General features: G+C 39.6%; 1 protein-coding gene across 7 annotated transcripts in view; it reads left to right on the forward strand.

Moving 5' to 3' along the window:
- Positions 1–20,839, forward strand: part of LOC109425214 (tyrosine-protein phosphatase Lar) — an 830,826-nt gene that overhangs the window by 702,631 nt on the left and 107,356 nt on the right. For 5 of the 7 annotated variants that reach the window (XM_062851024.1, XM_062851023.1, XM_062851025.1 and 2 more), the window contains 3 exons: positions 4,233–4,256; positions 12,609–12,709; positions 12,977–13,169. In XM_062851024.1, coding sequence (XP_062707008.1) covers positions 4,233–4,256; positions 12,609–12,709; positions 12,977–13,169 — 318 coding nt within the window. The remainder of the gene's footprint in view (positions 1–4,232; positions 4,257–12,608; positions 12,710–12,976; positions 13,170–20,839) is intronic. The other 2 variants (XM_062851026.1, XM_062851029.1) reach the window with 1 other exon arrangement.

A 20,839-nucleotide genomic window follows, 5' to 3' on the forward strand; every position in this document is an offset into this window, starting at 1 on the left:
AATGGACAAAAGATCGAATGGGACAAAAGGTCGAATGGAACAAAAGGTCGAAAAGGGCAAAAAGGTTAAGTAGTCTATAGATAAATTGGAAGACACGAAAAAATGATCAGAATTCGACAGAAAAACGACGATTAAAAATAGAGCCAGTGATACCAAAATTTTTCAACAACTTCAAAACAATCATTATTAGAAGATAGGAAAGTGTCTGCTAAAACTTGCAATCAATGATGCAAATTATCACCTCACTAGTGCTCATCACAACTCATCAACTGTATATTTATCGCGTGCGATTGAACTGTGCACTGATCAGCGATGTCCAGCAGCAAAGAGGTGGCAAAACGAACATGATGTAAATCACAAACGATTTTGCACACATCTGACTGTGCCGCCACACGCTCGCCCGAACAGCTGAACCATACCGAATAGGTTGGTTTGCGAAGCTACGGTACGAACGCTCGACACGCACACAGAAACAACATTCGCATGTACCGATACCATACTAATAAAACTTCCAGCCAACGATGCTTCACGATAAGCTGTCGAAAAGCATCGAAAGCGATGAAAAGAGATGCTTGGCTAGAACGCAACGGCTCAACGGCGAAAAGGAAGAGTCAACTATGCTGATTAGTGTTGAGTCCGTTCGTGTGCTACTCTTATGGGAGGTTGATTGAATAAAGCGAGGATGGGTGAAAACGTATTCGTTGTCGAAAGCAAATCGCATCATTTCGCGAATGTTTTCATCAAATAGCAAGATTGCTTGCAATGCCCATAAATGATGGAAAGTGATGTTCTCCATGAAGGTTAAATATGGAAAACAATATTACTTGAAAGAACAGCCTATGGGTTGAAGAAGGATGAATCATAGATCGGAATATTATCATTTGAAACTCCAATCATTACTACAGCGCTTAAATAAAGCCAACCAGACTATAATGAAGAAAAAGAACAAATCTCTGGGTATTATGGGGGTGATCCATGAAGTACGTCACGATTACAGGGGGGAGGGGTGTTTGCAAAAGTGTAACAAGCAATATATTTAGTATATAACTGGGGGAGGGCGATCGAAAATTCTCAATTTTTGGCGTAACGCCTGCATGAGCAAATAAAATGAAATTGTTTACTTATACAGCATAATTATGAGGATCTACCTATCAATCCAAGAGGGGATGTTCACTAAGCACAAGTAGACAATGAATATTTCTACAGTACTGTTAGAAAGAACAGCTATTGGAAAAAAGAAGGCAAACTTTCTGATTGAAAAATAAGTCCCTAAGGAGTCAATAATTATTTCAGTAACAAAAGTTAAAAGAACAGCCTAAAATTTAAGAAGGAAAAATCCTGAACAAAAAATCAAACTAAATTGCCATTAAATAAATACTACATTAACACAACTTGAAAGAACAGCCTATAAACAAAAGAAGGAAAAATTATACAGGAAATGCCTAAATTTATAAATGCCTAATTTCTAGAGGAAAGCCTAAGCCTAATGTAAGTGGCTGAAATGCATATGCTTTCTGTAACAGCACTACAATGTTTCTCTCAATGAGCGGCAACAAAGATAAAAAATTGTCTTATAAGTGAGACATACCAACTGGTAAATTGGTCAACTGAAATTTTTGTTCATTCGACCTTTTGTCCCATTCGACCTTTTGTCCATTCGACCTTTTGTCCATTCGACCTTTTGTCCATTCGACCTTTTGTCCATTCAACCTTTTGTCCATTCGACCTTTTGTCCATTCGACCTTTTGTCCATTCGACCTTTTGTCCATTCGACCTTTTGTCCATTCGACCTTTTGTCCTTCGACCTTTTGTCCTTCGACCATTTGTCCTTCGACCTTCTGTCCCAAAGCCCCCCCTGCAGTGTTGAAAACTGCCAGTAGGGGAACAAAGTCCAAAATGCCAAGATGGGGTAAAATGGCCCAACTCATAAAATCATTCCTGAATGGGACTTGATCATTACTATTGGCGAATGGTGTCAAGATATGTTTACATCGAGCATTCTTCTAGAAGCTAGGCCACGAAACCCACGAAAAATCTTTTGATTTTCCAATGAAAATCGGCAACTTCCAGTTTTTCATGCTTGCAATTAAGGTTTTCTGGTGATTTTATTACCAGCCAAGTGTTTCCAACGAGATTTAGGCACGCATGGAGACGCATGGTTGTTGATGTCTACGCTTTCCATGTTTGGGGTCATTTAAATATTACGAACATCGTTTTGCGGAGAGGGGAGTAATACTCCATTTATTTAGTATACGAATAAAGAGGGACAGAGGGGGGAAAAGGAGTCGGAAATGCCCGAAAACTGATGGACGTAATTTTTGAATGTTTTCATGAAGCGGCATCTTACCCCATGGCAGATGGCCTTTTTGCACCACTTCCGTTTTACGAATCAGTTTTTAAAATCGCTTAAACTCGATGAAAATGCAATAATTTAGTGAATATTTTTGCTGAAGTATCGAGCAAATATTGTCTAGTTGCTGTTACCACTTTGAAAGCCTAACAAATGAGGCTAATTATCATTGAAAACGATGAAAGTTTGAAAAATGGCATTTTACCCCACTTGACCCTATCCAGCGTCATTTCCAGCTGAAATTGAGATAATCAACCATCCTTCCATCATTCCATTGATACCAGCTCCAGCATTGATGACGTCAAACCCGACATCAACCTATCATTCACCTGTTTTTATTTTGGCCACCAAACCCAATATAGACTCAACAGTTGTTCGATGTTGGTCCAACAATGGCCCAACATACGATAAAAATTGACCCGACATTCAATAATTTTTCAGTCTGGCGGAATTTTGCAGGGTTTTTCGCAAGGTTTTTCGTGTTTCGTGCCCAGCTAGTCATTTGAATGATAATTCTGATCCAAGACCCTCCAAAACCCCCGAAAACGCCCCTGAAGCCCCTCCCCTCCTGAAACCCACCCCCTCCTGAAACTCATTGAAAGCCATCTGAAACTCCGCATGATCTCCTTTAAATCTCCTAGTAACTCTCCCTTGTTGAACTTCTTTGTAACCTTGTAATCCATTTAGGTAATGAATCCATTTAGGTAAAAATTCTATTTAGGCAGTCCCGACTCATTACCTAAATGGAGGTTTTAGTGTATCAAAAAATTCGAGATTAATGGTTTTGTAGATTAACGGTGTAAAAGAAAAGCCATCAAGTAAAAGGCATTTAGCAAAATGTTATCATTATAAACTAACAATCAAATTTATTAATATATATAAGCGATCTAGAAACAGATTGAGGAAGAAGAAAAGATTTTTTGCCGTTACCGACCACGTGAGATGCCGTTAGATGTCGACATCTGATGATCTGATGATCATGGACCAGGAGGAGAGGGGTCTCAGATACCTGAAATTTGGTCTACGTGGTTAACGAATGCACCAACAATCAGACACGCCCCTGCACAGATTGCGATTGTTCCAAATAATCGAAGTTGTTTCACATAACACAATCCACCTATTGCATACACCATTGACACGAACCGATTACAATTTTTAGTTTGCTACATTTGCACCTTGCACCGAAACACCTCTACTCCGAAATCCCCATCCAACCCTCCCAATAATTCTACATAAAATACTTAGAAATGTTTTCCATATTACTTGTTTCCATATTTTCCGCAACATCTCATCATCAATATAAAAAACTGACAAATCCAACTCGCCCATCGTCGATCCGTTCCGTAACAAACCAAATCGAAACATATTGAACCGCCGTGTTTGGTAAACTTTGCCATTCAAAATCCGCGAACAATGAAAAAAATACACGATTTTTGCTTTGGATTTTGTCAATCATCGTCGCCACCCGCCCGTAAATGTAAGTGACCATCTTTTTTGCCGAGTTTATTTAGAGCTCTACTATGATCGCAATTTTTCCCTCGAGTAGCCATTTATAGGTTTTGTCGCTTTTTCGGTTTTCTTCCGTTTGGTGCCGTAGTCCGAATTCGATCGCATTTAGAATAGAGAGGGATTCGTTGTGAAAGCAAACGACGAAGCCATTATTTTGTGTTTTGGTCGGCTAGACATTTTTATTTTTGCAGTTTATTATCAATCAAAAAAGAGCGAAATTTTTGGCATTCTGGAAATCGAAATTAAATCATATTTTGTTCCTATATTTATGAATGCAAGACGAAACCGTACCGTGTCATACATTTTTTGAAAACAAACCATCTTTCTGTGTCTCTCCCATCTCGCAACGCCACCGAAAACCCCGTCTGAGCAGATGATTCTGCGTATGGAGGCTCCAGTAAGTAGATTTTTGCGTATAATACATTTTTATATACTATTCTACTTCTCGGTTTTTAGTAGATGATATTTTGAGCGAAAAGCATTTGCGTTCGATTTTCCTCCCCTTCCTTACTTCCCAGAACACCAGAACGACGATAAAATCCAATCCCTGCGAGGGAGAAAGTACATCGAACAGCAGCCGTTACTTGTTATTGGTTATTTTTCTTCAATTTTTATGTAGGATCCTTTATCTGTTCGCCCGTTCAATTTACATTTCCATTTTCATGAAGAGTAGAGCTTCGACAGCATAAGAGCAAAAAAAAAAAGTATCCTTCCCAACTATAGAGAAAAGTTTCCACGTGAAAACATCCAAGACGACGTCTTGGAAATGCAACTTTCCTTCCGTTTCCGTTCAGATTTTTGTTTTACTTTTCAGCCCCTTTCCGGACCAACCCTGCCTGCCTTCCACTATTGGTTTCCTTTCGAATCTTTCACTGCATTGCAAATATTCAATTTCCCAAAAGAGGAAAACTTTTGTTTTAGTCTTATGGCGTTTGCAACATTTCCATTCTTCTATTTTGCTTCTTTTTTTCTGGTCCGTTTCGCTGCCTTAAATCTAATAAGATGTTTATTTTATTTCACTTTTCCTCGGGGCACTTCAACTAGCCGGAGCAGTTGCCGGCTAGCATTTCTCCCCACAGACAGAGGATTTGGGTGACCACTGCGCTGCCATGCCGCCACCACCCACCCACACGTTTGCTGGTGTGGTACGCGGTATGGAAATCCACAGCCCAGAACCTAGTCCTTTTGCACTCGTCATTGTTCAATTTCTCGCTGAAATGGGTTCGTCTTGTGCTGCTGACCCCCGGCTCGGCCCTCTTTCGTTGTGGTTCCAACGGTCTTCGTTTGTCATTTATTTGCAGCAAACCAATTCAAAAATTTACATTTATTCTCCTCGTAAAATGCCAACTGGGCACTACCGATGCTATTGCCGGAGAGTGTACTGCTCGAGTGGACAGTGGTCGGTTTTTGTTTCAAATGTTAATGTGTGCGGTGAAACGGAATGGAGTTTCTTTTCTAGAATTCTGCTTGAAGGATTGTTTTCTTTTGCCAGTTCAAGTACTTTTACTTTCCGCCCGTATTAATTACATGGACCCAATCTTTTTGGAATCTTTCGTGGAAGGATGGGAAGTTAAGCTGAAAGTTGAAATAGATAGATAAATATTTAACAATTATATGTCATTCAGAGTTCACTTTGTTCGATAATGGTACAGAAATGTATAGTTTCCAAAGTTGTGCACTTTGTTAGACTTAATTGATTCAATAGAACGTCAGTGTTGTTGTAGAACACCAATTGTTTGTGGATTTATCTGAAAATTTAAGGGCTTATTTTTTAAGTTTTTCTAAATCCAAACAAAATGACGTATAAAGGGTACCCGACAACAAATTTTATTACGACAGTAAAAACAACACGGTAAAATTTACCTAGTTGCCGATTTTAAATTTTCAGACAATACAATATAACCCATTACAAAAGACGTTCGATAACTGCAACATTTTTACGTTTCACTTATCGAATAAAATACCATAACTGCAACAACTGACAGACGTAAAAAAACTGTTAGTTACAGCAGAATGCAGCCAATAAAAAATATTGCATTTCAACAAAAGTGCAAGAGAGAAACATTGCATCGCTGTTGTTGTTGTTGTTTTTTTTGATAGCGGTGCGATAACTTGAACTTAGCGGACTTGCAGTTTAAAAGCAAGGCTTTCGGCATACTTAAGACTGTTTACTGTGATAACAAATTCATCACATCAAACAAATGATCAACACACCGTGAATTATGGCAAACTTGGACAAATGTCGGACTTCAATGACAAATTTATTTGTCCGTCCAATTGACTCTTTATAGTCTATTTTACGAGCCGATTTTATGAATGAAATTTTGACAGGAGGTAGCGTCCAATCCCGCGAAAATCAATATCATCATCAACATTGTTGTCACTTCGTAAAATGGCTTATTCAATTTTACTTCAGTACTGGGTAACTCTCGCTGAGACCGTCCCACTATTTACAACATGATTAACAAAAGTGCAGATAACTTTTGATAGGAAAGAGATACATCTCTAAATTTTTGATATGTTGTGTAAAAATGTCCCCGCTTTCAATTGACGCAAAAATTTTGAAAATCGGTGGTTGCCAACATGGTGAAAAAACAGGTTTGGTATAAAAATCCAAGACGGCGGCCAAAATCAATATGGCCGACCCAACTTTTTCTAACTGAAAATAGTAGCCCATCTTCTTCTTCTTCTTCTTGGCGTAACGTCCTCACTGGGACAAAGCCTGCTTCTCAGCTGTTCTATGAGCACTTCCACAGTTATTAACTGAGAGCTTCCTCTGCCAATGACCATTTTGCATGTGTATATCGTGTGGCAGGCACGAAGATACTCTATGCCCAAGGAAGTCAAGAAAATTTCCTTTACGAAAAGATCCTGGACCGACCGGGAATCGAACCCGTAACCCTCAGCATGGTCATGCTGAATACCCGTGCGTTTACCGCCTCGGATATATGGGCCCCTAGTAGCCCTATCTTTCCTCATTTTAACAACGTTTTGTTAGGGGGGAGTTTCAGAAAATCGCCACCTTAAACATTTTTGAAGACATGGTGTAAATAGTAGGACGGTCTCAGCGAGAGTTACACTACTATAACCGTAGACTCTCACGCTAAAACCGCTCAGCACTAAAATGTGAAAGACCTAATCACAAGTCTAGATGAACATTTGAAAGGGCCTATCTGATTTTTGTAATCAAACATGTTTCTGTCTCTGCAGGGCCCATCTGTATCCACCCACGCACATCAACACCCTAAACAGATAGCTTGAAGAACACTCTTTCTGATAAGAGTGTTAATGTGCGTGGGTGGATGCAGATAGGCCCTTTTCAAATGTTCGTCTAGAAGTGATTAATTTCCAGCCCACACCAAAAATGTGTAACAGTAACACATTCATAAAATCAGCTCCTACGCTCTTCTAGATGCGAAATATCGACATTTTTTGTTTACCAAAGTCACTACCCAGGTAACCAATAAGCACTTTATTCAGCATTAATTCAGCATTATATGCGCCTTTGGTCAATTAATGCCATTCTGCCATATGTGCGCCTTTAATGGCCCAATATACGGCTGCTTAAATGCTGTACCTTCAGGAACTTCGTAAACAACTGTCAAAATAGTAACAGCTTGACTGTAACGCCTAAAATGAAACAAACCAAAATAGAAAAAATCGCCCCTCTCACTTCCGCTCCTCCACTCGCTCTGTCATTTTACACTATCATTCAGTACGGCATATGTTTTTTTTTGCTGATAACATCTCTAACTGCGACTCGATCTCAAGACCCTGCGATAAAACGTGTTGGAAGGAGCTGCTGCGCGCTCCAGGATAGGCTGAAAATGAAGCTGTGAAGTGCGCTGGTTTTTGGTCCTATTTTTACTTTGTAGTGATTGGGTTTCATTCCTGCTCAGGTGGCATTATTTTATCAAGTGTTTGTTCAAAGTTGAACGAGGAAGATGGGAATGGTCACAGAAACAGAAATGTAAAATCATTTTTTTTTTTCACTACGCCATGTTTTGTTTGACATGAGTAATACTTTTACCACGTAAAGTAACTTCAACGGACAACGGTAATGGTTTACATAAACGCGACGATCCGACACAAATATGAAAAACGAATTTGGTGCTTCAAATATAGCAGAAAAACAATATTTTTTAGCAGTTATGTGGCTTTAAAATAACATTTGGAATGCTTAAAACCCAAAACAAAAAGTGCATTTGAAATGCTACAAAGCAGCTGAAGGTTTTTGAACTGGATTTTGAATGCTTATTAAAGGTATCTAAGCTGTCAAACTGCTATGCTAGGGCAGCTAGCAGATTAAATGCAAATATAAAACTGATGTACTGCTTATTCAAATGCTTATTGGTTACCTGGGTAGTAAACCAAGCAAGATTGCCTTACACAAATTGTGAATTTATCGTTTTGCGATCGCAGGAGCTGATTTTGTGAATGTGTACGGTCACATTTATTTTTGAGTGGTCTAGAAATTATAATCTTGCACACTTTAATGCTTAGCGGTTTAAGCGTGTAGTTCAAAATAGGACACGATCGGTGAAGAACTGAATTTGTAGTAGTAATGAGCTGAATTTTGGTACGGCGAGAAGTTGATTTCCCCGTTTCTGCAAGTAAATGGTGCAAAAAGCGTGAGCATTATGATTCCTTGTTTAACTTGATGCTGTTTGAGCAAAACTTTGGAAAACTGTGCTGCAGAAAAAGAACGGAAAATGGGGAAAACAACAACACAGTTGTCCAATGTTTTGCTCAAACAACATCAAATTAGACAGGGAATCATAATACCCACGCTTTTTGCAAGACTTCCTCGCAGAAACTAAGAATTTATCATCTCATAATACAAAAAAAAACAGCTCATTACTACAAATCTAGTACTAAACCGGTCGTGCCCTATAAACTTGAGATACTGAAAACTACACAGCGTATGTAGATAGTTTCAGAAATGTTACTTCTCTTTAAAAAGCAACGAGGAATGATTTATAGAAGATTAAAAACGAGGAATGTAAAGCAGAGAGAATTTAGGAGTGAAGTGACCAGTGAGAAGTAATCAGTGGAGAAAGAAAGAGGAGTAAGGAGATAAAAGTGGGAGGTGAGAAGTAAGTAGTGAGGAATGAGCAGTGAAAAGTGTGAAGTGAGAAGAGAACAGTAAAGAGTGAGCAAGAAGCATGACCATGAGCATGAGAAATGTGCTGTGAGAGGTAGGTAGTAAAAGGAAGCTCGTCATTATCAATAGGTGATTTGGTGAAGCGGTAGTTTTGTAGTAATGTTTGTTTGTTTGTTTATTATCGACACTTTACACAATTGTGCATTCGTGTCGAGGTTTGTAGTAATGAGCTGAATTTTTGTATGGTGAGAAGGTAAATTCAACGTTACTGCAAGGGAATCGTGCAAAAACGTGGATATTATGGTCCCTTGTCTAATTTAATGCTGTTTGAACAAAACATTAAAAAAAACTGTGCAGACACGAATTCCACTATCAAACGTGGTCTTTAATAAATAATAATAATAATAATAATAATAATTGAAAAACTGTGTTGTTGTTTTCTCCATTTTTCTCGCAGCATCAAATTAGACAAGAAATCATAATACCCAGGCGTTTTGTATCATTTCCTTGCAAAAACTAATAATTAACCTTCTCACCATACAAACATTCAGCTCATTACTACAAATCAAGTACTTCACTGACTTCGGTTCCTTGGATATGGATGATGGCATACTGGATTTGTTGGAGTGAGCTGGATTTTTGTTTAGTGAAACAAAAAATCTCCATTTCTACAATGAAATGGTATAAACAGCGTGGGTATTGTGATGCATTACATAATTTGAAGCCGTTTGAACATCAACAATGGAGAATACAACAACACAATTCCCTAAAGTTTTGCTCAAAATGCATCAAATTAAAACAGAAATCATAACATCCACACGCTGGTTGTACCATTTCATTGCAGAAACAAATAATTTATCATCTCACTATATAGCTCATTTCCCACCTCACTGGACCCCCTTCGCAGTTAGTATAAGTGCGGGATCGTAAATAAAACTGCGATTTTGCATGAAATCGTTTCGGTGTCTTGTGCGCACTTATTCAGCACCTTGTAATGCATAAGTGCGCATAAGACACCGACACGAGTCGATGCAAAATCGCTGTTTTATTCACGATCCCGCACTTACACTCAGTGATGGAATTACTCTCCTCACGAAGCAATACGCGAGTGTAAAGCCAACACAAGGCTTACTCACGATTCCGAGAGTAAACAGTGTGTGAGTTTATTCGCACCCGCCTGCTTCGTGAGTAAGAAGCAAAACAAAAACAGAAACACTTATGAGCTTCATCATCATCATCATCATCAACATAGTTGTCACTTCGTAAAATGGCTCATTGATCGTGCTGAAGTGATAGTGACGGTGGTGAAATATCAGTTGGCAACTGACAAGACTGCTACTGTGCAGCTGTAATGAGCAGTGAAAAGTATAATGCGATGAGTGACAATAGCGAAATGAGAAGTGAGCAGTGAAGAGTGTGTGTGAGTGAACTGTAAGGAATAAGCAGACAAAAGTAAAAAGTAAGGAGTAGGAGTGCGATGAAGTGAGGTGTGAAAAGTGTGGAATGAAGAATGAGCAACAGGGTTGTTTTAGATCACCTGGCAATCTTTTGACTCATTTGTCCATAACTCAGTTCAGAAACCTAATAATGAAATGTGATGCTCGGCAAAGTTGTAGATTAGTGTTTTTCCTACAATTATCACCAAGGACGCCATATTCTAACTTTTAAATATACGGCGCTAGAGCGCTAGTAGGTGGTACTCGAAAAGGTGGATCGAAAAATTCGATCGTTTAGTATGAGTAGCTGGTACTAACACTTTTACGACGTAAATATTAAAGTTAGAATATGGCGTCCTTGGTGATAATTTTAGGAAAAACACTAATCTACAACTTTGCCGAATGCAACATTCCAATATAGGGCTTCTGAACTGAGTTGTGGACAAATGAGTCAAACGATTGCCAAGTGATCGAAAACATCATTGATAAGCAGTGAAGTGTGAAGCGTGGGGAGTGAGAAGTAGGCAGATGTGACTATTGAAAAGAGAAGAGTGAGAAGTATGTATCAGTGAGGTTTGAGAAATGGGCGATGAAGTGTCAGAAGTGAGTAATTAGCATTGAGGAATGAGAAGAAATGAAATGTGGTAAAAATGTAAAAACGTGGTAGTGCTTCTGCTGAAAAAATTACAAGGTACAATGTGATCTGCTGTCGAAGAGAAAATTCAAAAAAATACGTGATTAACTAACATTACAGTCCCACCAGATTTGCCGCAATGGCCTTCGAATTCACTTGAAATTTCTTGAGCATTAATCTACAGACCAGTCAAAATGCTATGTTCGAAAAATGAACTCAAAATCGCCGGCGTTTCGGTCCGGCTCTTAAACCTTCCTCAGGGTCTAACCACGGTTTTATTTTGTTGACTACAACAACAACAATTTCAAAATTGACAACTCAACCAATAAACTAATTGACAACTTGAAATATTTGATCTGAATTGAAAGTTATCGGGTTTGAAAGGGTCACTCCGTCTAGTAAACGTCTCTTTTGATGAAGATCACTTCATTCAGACGATCCTATAGATGGACCGAAACGTCGGCGGTGATACGTAAATTATCTTGGACTAAATCTTAAGAATCCAAGGGTTTAATGGATCCTGGTTGGTAACACCCGGTATTCCTGTTGGTTTGACTGCTTCTAGGTAATCTTAACGCTTTTTAAGCAGACTTCGGGAAATCTACACATCGTCCAAATTAATTATCTGAAATTATCCAATGCAGCGATTGTCGCTGTTGTGACTTAAGTGCATATCTTGGTAAGGACCAGACGCATTGAACTCCAAGAAACGGCAGTAAGATATCAAGAAATGAACTGCATATGCATATAATTTGAATGTTGTTACGATCATCGGCAAAAAACATAGGTTGGCGCGATAATTGCAGTTGGTAGAGATTGAGTATTTCACTGTGCTTTCGAGAAGCAGTTTTCGTTAGTAGGGCACGGTAAGAAAACTGGAACTAGGACTCATCTACAGTTGATGATGGGATCCGTAAAATACACGATAACACGTGACATTTTAATCGTGACTTAGTATCAAACGGTGTTACTCTTACGTACCAGTAGATGAGACTGGCAACTACTTATACTAAACTGAATTGTTCGCTTTTATTCAAAGATACTGATTGTTCAATTCTTGCGACTTTCTATAAAAAAAAAACTTTTACCAATCTTCTTATTTCCCCCGCTTCGAAATCGATTCCATCCATCGAATAGATCCCCCATCCATTCAAATATCCAATTGATCCCGATTAATGTACAAGCAAATTTCCTCCCGAACTCCCATTTTGTAAATTCAACCCTATTCCACGGAACCGCTTTTTATCATTTCGAATGGCAACGGCACTAAAGTTGCACATTTTACAGCATCGTTGTGTGCAGCGTTCTAGTACTTTATTTCCAACCGTACAAGAAAACGATTTCCTTGCAACATTTTTCTTTTCGTCCACCTTTTCCTAAGTTCTGTTACATGTATATCTCTATTTATATGTAGGTACAATATTCAGTTGTTGTTCGGTTCTCTCACAGTCTCACCATCTCGTGTTGTCAAAGTTTGTAGCTACAAACCCCCTCAGAAAGTAAAAAAAAAAATAACGAAACAAAACTAAAAAAGTGTCTCTTTTCGGATCGTTTCCTTCTGTCCCCTCTTTGCAGAGATGGAAAGTGCACCGAGGAACATTCAAGTGCGCCCGTTAAGTTCATCGACAATGGTTATCACTTGGGAGCCACCTGAGACGCCTAATGGACAAGTGACTGTAAGTTTCGTCCGACTGTCTTCCTCTTGTCCGGGTCCGACCGACCGACCGACAGACCGTGCGGGGCGGGATGCCTTGTGCTCGTTGTTACATAAAACGAGAATGTGTCGCTGATGTCGGGTGTACCGAAAGCTTTTTAAATATGCATTCGATTTTGGCACTCGAACCTCCCCCCGGACGGACGGAAGGACGGACCCGTAACAAAGAACACACCACCACCTACTGGTAATTGTATAACATTTTCCTTATCCTTTTTCCGAACACAAGGGCTACAAGGTGTACTACACCACAAACCCCAGCCAACAGGAAGCATCCTGGGAGTCGCAGATGGTGGACAACAGCGAGCTAACGACCATCTCCGAACTAACGCCGCACGCAATCTACACCATCCGGGTGCAGGCGTTCACGTCGATGGGGGCCGGTCCAATGTCCAACCCGGTCCAGGTCAAAACGCAGCAAGGTAATTATTTGATATGGGCTTTGTTTGGTTCGCGCGCGGTCCGAGGGTCATCAGGCCTTTGTGTCGCTGCGCCGCATGTTGAAATGTCCGCTGCTGTGTGAGTGCGAGAGTTTGGTTCATATGGGATATTCGAATGTGTCGCCGGCCGCAAATACCTTGCTGATGGCTGTGCTGTGCTCTACGGTTGATTAGGTATTTACTTATTCAAATAAGACCTAATAGGGTGTTAATGTGGACCACCGTTGCCGCATTGATAGGGTGAGAACAGAAAATATTGGGTGCCATAGACATAAAATTTTCACAGGAAATAAGCGACGCATTGGCATCCTTTACACTGGAATGTATAATGAAGGGGTGCTTAAGCCTTGGGCGTCTTGTACTTTCCCTATGCGTGTTTAGAGCTTTTAAAAATAGTTAAATTCAGTTGGTTTTAGAATTGGCACCGTAAAATGTGGTAGCTTGGAAATTTCAACAGAATGTTTTAGCGTTATTTTTTATGAATAAATCCTGGATTTTTATTACCCATTATTCGGTATGTAATATGTAAAACATCGTTATTACAAATATAAAATAAGTCGTTGTTAATTGTACACCTCACAGCTCGGTTTGCAGCTGCTTCTTTCCAACCTCCTACACTCGCCAAATCACTCTCGACTCGGTTAGCCAACGTTGTCCGCTGTGCTCCATGTCGTCTTGTATCTTCCGGATCTCTTGCGAATACAATCTTTACAGGGTTTTTATTCAACATTCTCGCGCTTATTGGATTTGGCACCTTTTCGGATGTTGAGTTTACCGTGATGCACAGCGAGCTTTTAGTTCATCCTACGTCATCACTTATCATTCATCTCCCACAACACGATGAACCGAAAAATAATGACTCGGATACAGCAGCAGCAAACTCCTCAGCTGAACTGCAGATTCAATATTGTGCAGAAAAAATGTAAGAATGGCGGTATATATGGCAACAGTGGCCAGCGGGCATTTATAGAGGAGAGTAAAGGGGGTCCCAAGAGGTTGCAGTGGGGTACCAGGAAATCTCATAGATGTTTCAAGGAGGTCTCAGGACGTTTCAGAAGATTTTCGGCGAGTTTTAGAGACGTTGCAGGTGCATTTGCGGTGGTTTTGGAGAGTCTCAGGTGCGTTACATGGCGTCCGAGGGAGTTTTAGGGGAGTTTCGGAGGTATTTCAGGAAGTTTTAGGGCATTTTCGGGGTGTTTTGGGGGGTCTTAGGTGCATTAAATATATAGTAAGATCCGAAGGGGCTTTGGCGGGTGGCAATTAGGCAAGCATTTTCTAAGTGTCTGAAGGTGCGTTATTCTCTAAAACCTCGAATAGCTTCCCTGTAACGCCCCTGTAACGCCCCTGGAAGCCCTAAGCAACACCCTCTCATGGAAATCCCTATAATACGTTAGTTATCATTTATTTTTTCAAACAATGTGCACAACAAAGCATGTGCTCGATGAACAAATTGAGATTTGTTATATAAAAAGATATCCACGTACTCCGGTGAGACTCGAACTCACGACTCCCTATGCGCTAGACGGGCGCTTCTATTCCTTCAAGCTACGGAGTCACTCGACTATCTCCGTCGCCCGTAGGCCTAGAACTGAACTCGATTCCACAGTCGCACATGGTTATCTTCTTTTCACAATCCAAACCTCCTTCGGATGGAATTGGATGAACATCTAACACATACACTGTTGTGCACATGCGTGTCAAAAAAATTGACAACGGAAGGTTGACAACTTGGGTCTCAGGAGTGTTTGAGGGTGCATGCGTCTCAGGAGTGTTTCAAGGGGATACAGAGAATCTCAAGGGGCTTCCTGGGAGTCAGGGACATATTTGGGGACCCCATGGGTTACCTGAAGGCCACTTAGAATATTTCAGGAGGTCTCAGGGGTGTTTCAGGCGGTCTCAGGGGGTTTAAGGGAATCTCATGCGTTTTCGAGGGTGTTCCAGGAGATCTCTACGGCGCCTCTAACGCCCTGAAATCCACGTAATCCCTTTGAAAAATCTAGTGGTCGCCACGCTTTCCGTTTACCACTAACGCGTTTCAGATGTACATTTGCTTCTATCCCCACAAAGGTCATTTAAAAGTTTACTATCAATGTTCTTCAATTTGCATGATAAGCAAACACAATTTAACGGTTTACGGTCAACGAGTACAATCCGTTAGCCGTGAAATTGCCTTCGCCTCTCAAAAACTCCAAAACCAAATGTTCAAATTGAGCTTTTTCCATCTCATTAGAAAGGTACCCCTATTGATAGTGAACTTTAAAATGAAATCTGCGGAAATATATGAATGTTCGTCCAAAAAGCGGTTAACGGCAAGCGTGTCCACCATTACAAATACCCCTAAATGTCCCTGCACTAAAACCCTTGGAACCCATTGAAACGCCCTTGAAATTCCTTGAAACGCTCCTGAAACCTTCATAATCCCATGAAATGCTCTTGAAATTATTATAATCAATTTGAAATGCGCCTGAGCCTCCCCCTGAATTGCTCTTAAAGCCCTTTGAATTGGAACGCCATTGCAATTCCCATAACTCAATTAAAAAGCCACATAATCCTGACGGAACGCCCTTAAAATGCTCCTGAAATTCCCTGAAATAATCCTCATAAACGCTCATGAAGCCCCTTGGAACACCTTTTTTGGGTTCTCTCGGAACTTCCTGGCCCCTTCTCAAATGCCGAGGAGCAAGATCTGTTCTCGCGAAATAAATTCCCTCGGTAAAGCCCTGACTTAATTTACGGCAAACCTAATAGGATATCCTGATACAATAGAACATCTTTTTATGCCATTGACTGGAGGTGCACAAATTAATAATTGCGAGTGTAGTGAGCTGGTCCATCCTTCGCCGCCACACTCCGTTCTCCTGAACACCGTTGAAGATTGAATGGTTGGCATGACAGGCCGTAATGAATTGGATATGTAATTCACCCGAAATTCTGACAGTTTTTCACACCTCCCATCGTTGACCAGTCTTTTCAGTTTCCCCGGAAAACCGTTCTCATCCATGATTTTCCATAACTTCTTCTTCTTCGTAGCGTAACGTTCTCACTGGGACAAAGCCTGCTTCTCATTTTAGGGTTCTATGAGCACATCCACAGTTATCTACTGAGAGCATCCTCTACCAATGACATTTTTCCATGTATGTATCGTATCGTGTTGCAGGCACGAAGGAATACCTGTGCGCTTACCACATCGCCTCTATGAGCCCATAGCTTTTTCGATAGTTCCATAGTTACTTCAGAGCTCTGAGCGGCCAACACGTACCGCCTTGGGATTGATAAACTATAATGCACAGGGACCTGATGTTCGTGACATTTTAAAAGGATTTGCAGTACGGTGAAGATCTGGCCCCTTGTCGACCGGCCGTCGATGAAACCGATATGATAACTTCCCGAACTAACGAATTCATTTACTTGCTGCGATAGTCGACGAAAAAGATTTCAGATAGCATTTTTTGAGCGACATTCAAAACGGTCATCACTCAGAGGATCTTGGTTCTCACATTTAAAATAGGCGTCTTTATTGTGAATGGGGAAGACTATCCTCCATTTTTTTTCGTACTTCTAAGGATTTTTTTTCGCAATATAAATAAAACGTCGCTACTTGGAATCGAACAAAGAATGTCGAGATCGGAGAATGCGAAAGTTTGGGTGGTTGGAGCCCAATAAAGAGATTGGTTTTTCAAGAATAACGTGTGAATGAAATATACACGATATAAAAGCCTGTGAATGAATTTTTTCATAAGACTGCTCCAATGAATTTAATTTCTTTAGAAGTTCTTATTTCAGTATACTAGTTTCTTTGTTGTTTTTGAACAGGTAAATGGCTGCTGGATGGAACGCTCAAAAGTCTATTTAACGAAACGACAACAATGTTGATATTGATATTAACACTCACGGGCTAGAGCGGGATCTCCTGTCAAATTTTCATTCGACATGAAATGAGCGATCTACTCACTTTTTTCACGCCGTCTTGGTGGTCAACGAAATGCTGCTTTGATCTTTCGATCACCTCACGTTGCTCCTCTCGACAGACCAACGGCTCCCGTTTTCATCTGCCCCTTTCAACTCCAGTTAGCTTTCTGGACAAGGCTAAGGATCGCCAACCCGTTGCCGTCGGGGGCTTGGGCATGTACAGTAGTGTGGGACACAAAAAAACATTTTACTCCTGTTGAGTTCCATTTTGGACCCATATCAACTGTGCAAAATTTCAGCTCGATCGGAGAAACTATATTTTAGCGCCAGCCATTTTAAGTTTTCATATGATTTACTATGGGGAAAATCACTTTGTCAAAGAAAAATCGCCACAGGTTGCCACTTAACCCCTTAAAATATATCGATGAATGATTTCTGTTGGATATTTTACAAGAAACAAACCCTCCGAAGACCGCAAAGCGATCTAAGGCATGTGAAAAAAATATTGACTGAAAACCGAATGGCATGCCAACGCTGTTTAACAATAACAATAAATAATAAAATCACGTTATTTTATCGATCGGGTAAGGCTTAATAACTTTTTCCACGAATTTGGTGGAACTTCTAATGGTTTCGGCTTGCAGTCACAGAAATAAGCGTTGATTATTTTAATTCATCGCCGACGTTTCGATCCTCGGGTTTGGATCGAGCCCTGAAGAAGATCCAAACCCGAGGATCGAAACGTCGGCGATGAATTAAAATAATCAACGCTTATTTCTGTGACTGCAAGCCGAAACCATTAGAAGTTTTTCCACGAATGTCGCATCGCTTTGCAGTCTTCGGAGGTCTGATTCCTCGTGAAGTAATCTACAGAAATCATTCAACGACTTATTTCAATGGGTGACCTCAAGCGACTTTTCTTTGAAGAAGTAAATTTTCCCCATAGTAAATCGTATGGAAAACTAAGAATGGCGGGCGCTAAAATATAGTTTCTTCGATCGATCTGAAATTTTGCACAGATAACATGGGAACAAATTAGAACTCAAAAAGTATGCAGGAGTTGGAGTTTTTCCATTTTTTATGTTTTCCCATATAAACCGTGTACCAGGCTAATGTACAGTGACCGACACAAAAGTGATCCACCATATAGTGATTATAGTATCTAGTGAAAAAAACATGCAAAAATGATAAAATATACCGTTCAATGGATGCACTACACATCCATTTTACATTGTTCTAGTAATCTGTGTTGAAAAATGTTTGGTTTCTGAGGAATAAAATAATTTCTGATGAGATTAGGAAAATTGCTTAAAAATAGGGTATGACAGAAAAAAATATCCACTTAGCAATTAATTCTGAAACTTCAAAATTTCTCCAAATTTATAAACGTTTTGCTTCTTGGTGTATGTTATTGTGATGTTTTCGACATATAAAATTTATTTTGACATGAGCTTTTTACTTTTTTGTACAATTTTTATGAGTTTTGGTCGAGTAATGCAAAGAAATGCACATGGGTGTATTGAAGCAGTGGAATGTGATGTTAAAAGTTAACATTATGATTGAACACCCGTTGGTACCACTTACAATACATTGGAATTTTGTAATTATCAAAGTGTATATGATAGAATAGACCTTTAACAAACTTTAGTACAAGCAGATGGAGATGATCATTGCTATACACAAACGTGAGAGTGTTTTGAGTTATCAAAAAATATAAAATAATCCTTAGTAATCTTCACAACATGTGCATTTCTTTGCATTAGTCGACCATAACTCATGAAAATTGTTCAAAAAAGTACATTCCTGTATGACTGCAAGCTGAGTTATTGTTGTATTGTAGATTAATAGCACTCATTCTTGCTTACAGAAAGCTTCTGTAGTTTAGGAAAAATTTTACCTATTATATTTACCATGAAAAATAAACTCGCCCCATATCACCCTAAAATTGATAAAGCTCATGTCAAAATAAATTTTATATGTCGAAAACATCACAATAACATACACCAAGAAGCAACATTTTAAAATTTGGTGAAATTTTGAAGTTTCAGAATTGATTGCTAAGTGGATCTTTTTTATCTGTCATACCCTATTTTAAAGCAATTTTCCCAATCTTATCTGAATTCGCTTTATTCCTCAACAACTAAATATTTTTTAACACAGATTACTAAAACAATGTAAAATAGATGTAGTGCATTCATTGAAAGATATATTTTATCATTTTTGCATGTAGTTTTCATTAGAAACTGAAACCACTAATGGTGGATCTTTTTTTGTGCCGGTCACTGTATATACAAATTCAATGGTAGGCAAAGAAAGCCCTTCAATTACCTAATAACTGTGGAAGTGCTCAAAGAACTCAAAGCTGAAGAGAAGCAAGCTATGTTCCAGTGGGAACTTAGAGCCACAAAGAAAAACTCGCGGTACGTTGCGAGACGCAATGGACATTTGATAAAACTTCCGTGTTGCTTGAGAACAGCAGTTTCATTTCCCCATAATTCACTTCCTCGCGGCAATAAGGTAAAGGCCCACAGCGTTCATTTTCCAAACAATGCGGTTTGCCTTGCATTTTCTCGAGCACAAATCTGAAGATCTGGCATACGAATCGGTCTGCAAATACAACTCAGTGTTAACGGTGAGTTCCTAAGTATGCTAAGAGTTTTATTTCTGGAACTTTTAGTTTGATGGATCTCCAGATATGTGCTCGAAAAGATTCGAGTGGAATGAAAAGTGGCCATTGTGGCGGCCACCTTTGTACATCAGCAACTATGTCCGTAACGTTTCACGCACGCTATGTCCAAAGGAAAGTATTGTGAAAAGTGAATGTACCTCAAAATGTATTCGCTAGAACAATATTTTTGGACCTCTAGATTCAGAAAATGTGTGGTATAAAATAATCCATCTTGGGTTTTTTCCCATACATTTTTATATGAGACGAAATTGACCTTAAAATGACGTTTTTCGATATTTGTATGGGGAAATAGGAATAAAATCAGAAATATAAATAAACCCAAGATAAAATATTTTAAACCGCACAGATTCTGAAACTGGAGGTGCATAGCTACGATCCTAGGGAATAACATTTGAGGTACATTCGATTTTCATAACACTTCCTTTTGGACATAGCGTGTCACGTTCTGTGGGTCCCACGCTGCAGCAAGACCATCTGCGCTGGGTTCTTCTCTTTAAAATTCACTCTGCACTTCTCGCCGAAGCTTTCGTTCCGTTGACATCCTCCAGAACGGCCACATCGAGCTCACCCTTTTTCGGCAACACTGCCTAGAGATTCAGCGTGCATGATGACAACGGATTGCTATAGGTCGTACCGTGACACCCGTCGGTACCGTACATTATAAATCACGAAGAGTTTTGGGCGCAGTTTGATCATCTTCAAGTAGGGTAAATGCACTAGTCTTCGCCCCCTCCCTAATTTTCGCCCCCCTAATAAAATATTCGTAGTTTTTGTGATTAATTAGGTAGATTGTTGTTTGCTTTTCAACGTATTTGAGAGAGCAAACAAAAATCAATCTTGTGCACTAATGATATTCCACAAAACCAATAACTTAACAATGGAATTAGCGGTTGTGAAATAGTCATGGCAATGATGTATGTTTTTTTCAACGCAATGCAAACAGTAGCGATAATCAGAACCTGGGAAGACATTCAAAATCAGCTATTCCAACCCAACATAATGAACATTGATAATCATACAAGTCTTAGGAATACACAGCAGGTTATTTATTCAG

Source organism: Aedes albopictus, chromosome 2, assembly GCF_035046485.1.
Source record: "Aedes albopictus strain Foshan chromosome 2, AalbF5, whole genome shotgun sequence".
NCBI lineage: Eukaryota > Metazoa > Arthropoda > Insecta > Diptera > Culicidae > Aedes > Aedes albopictus.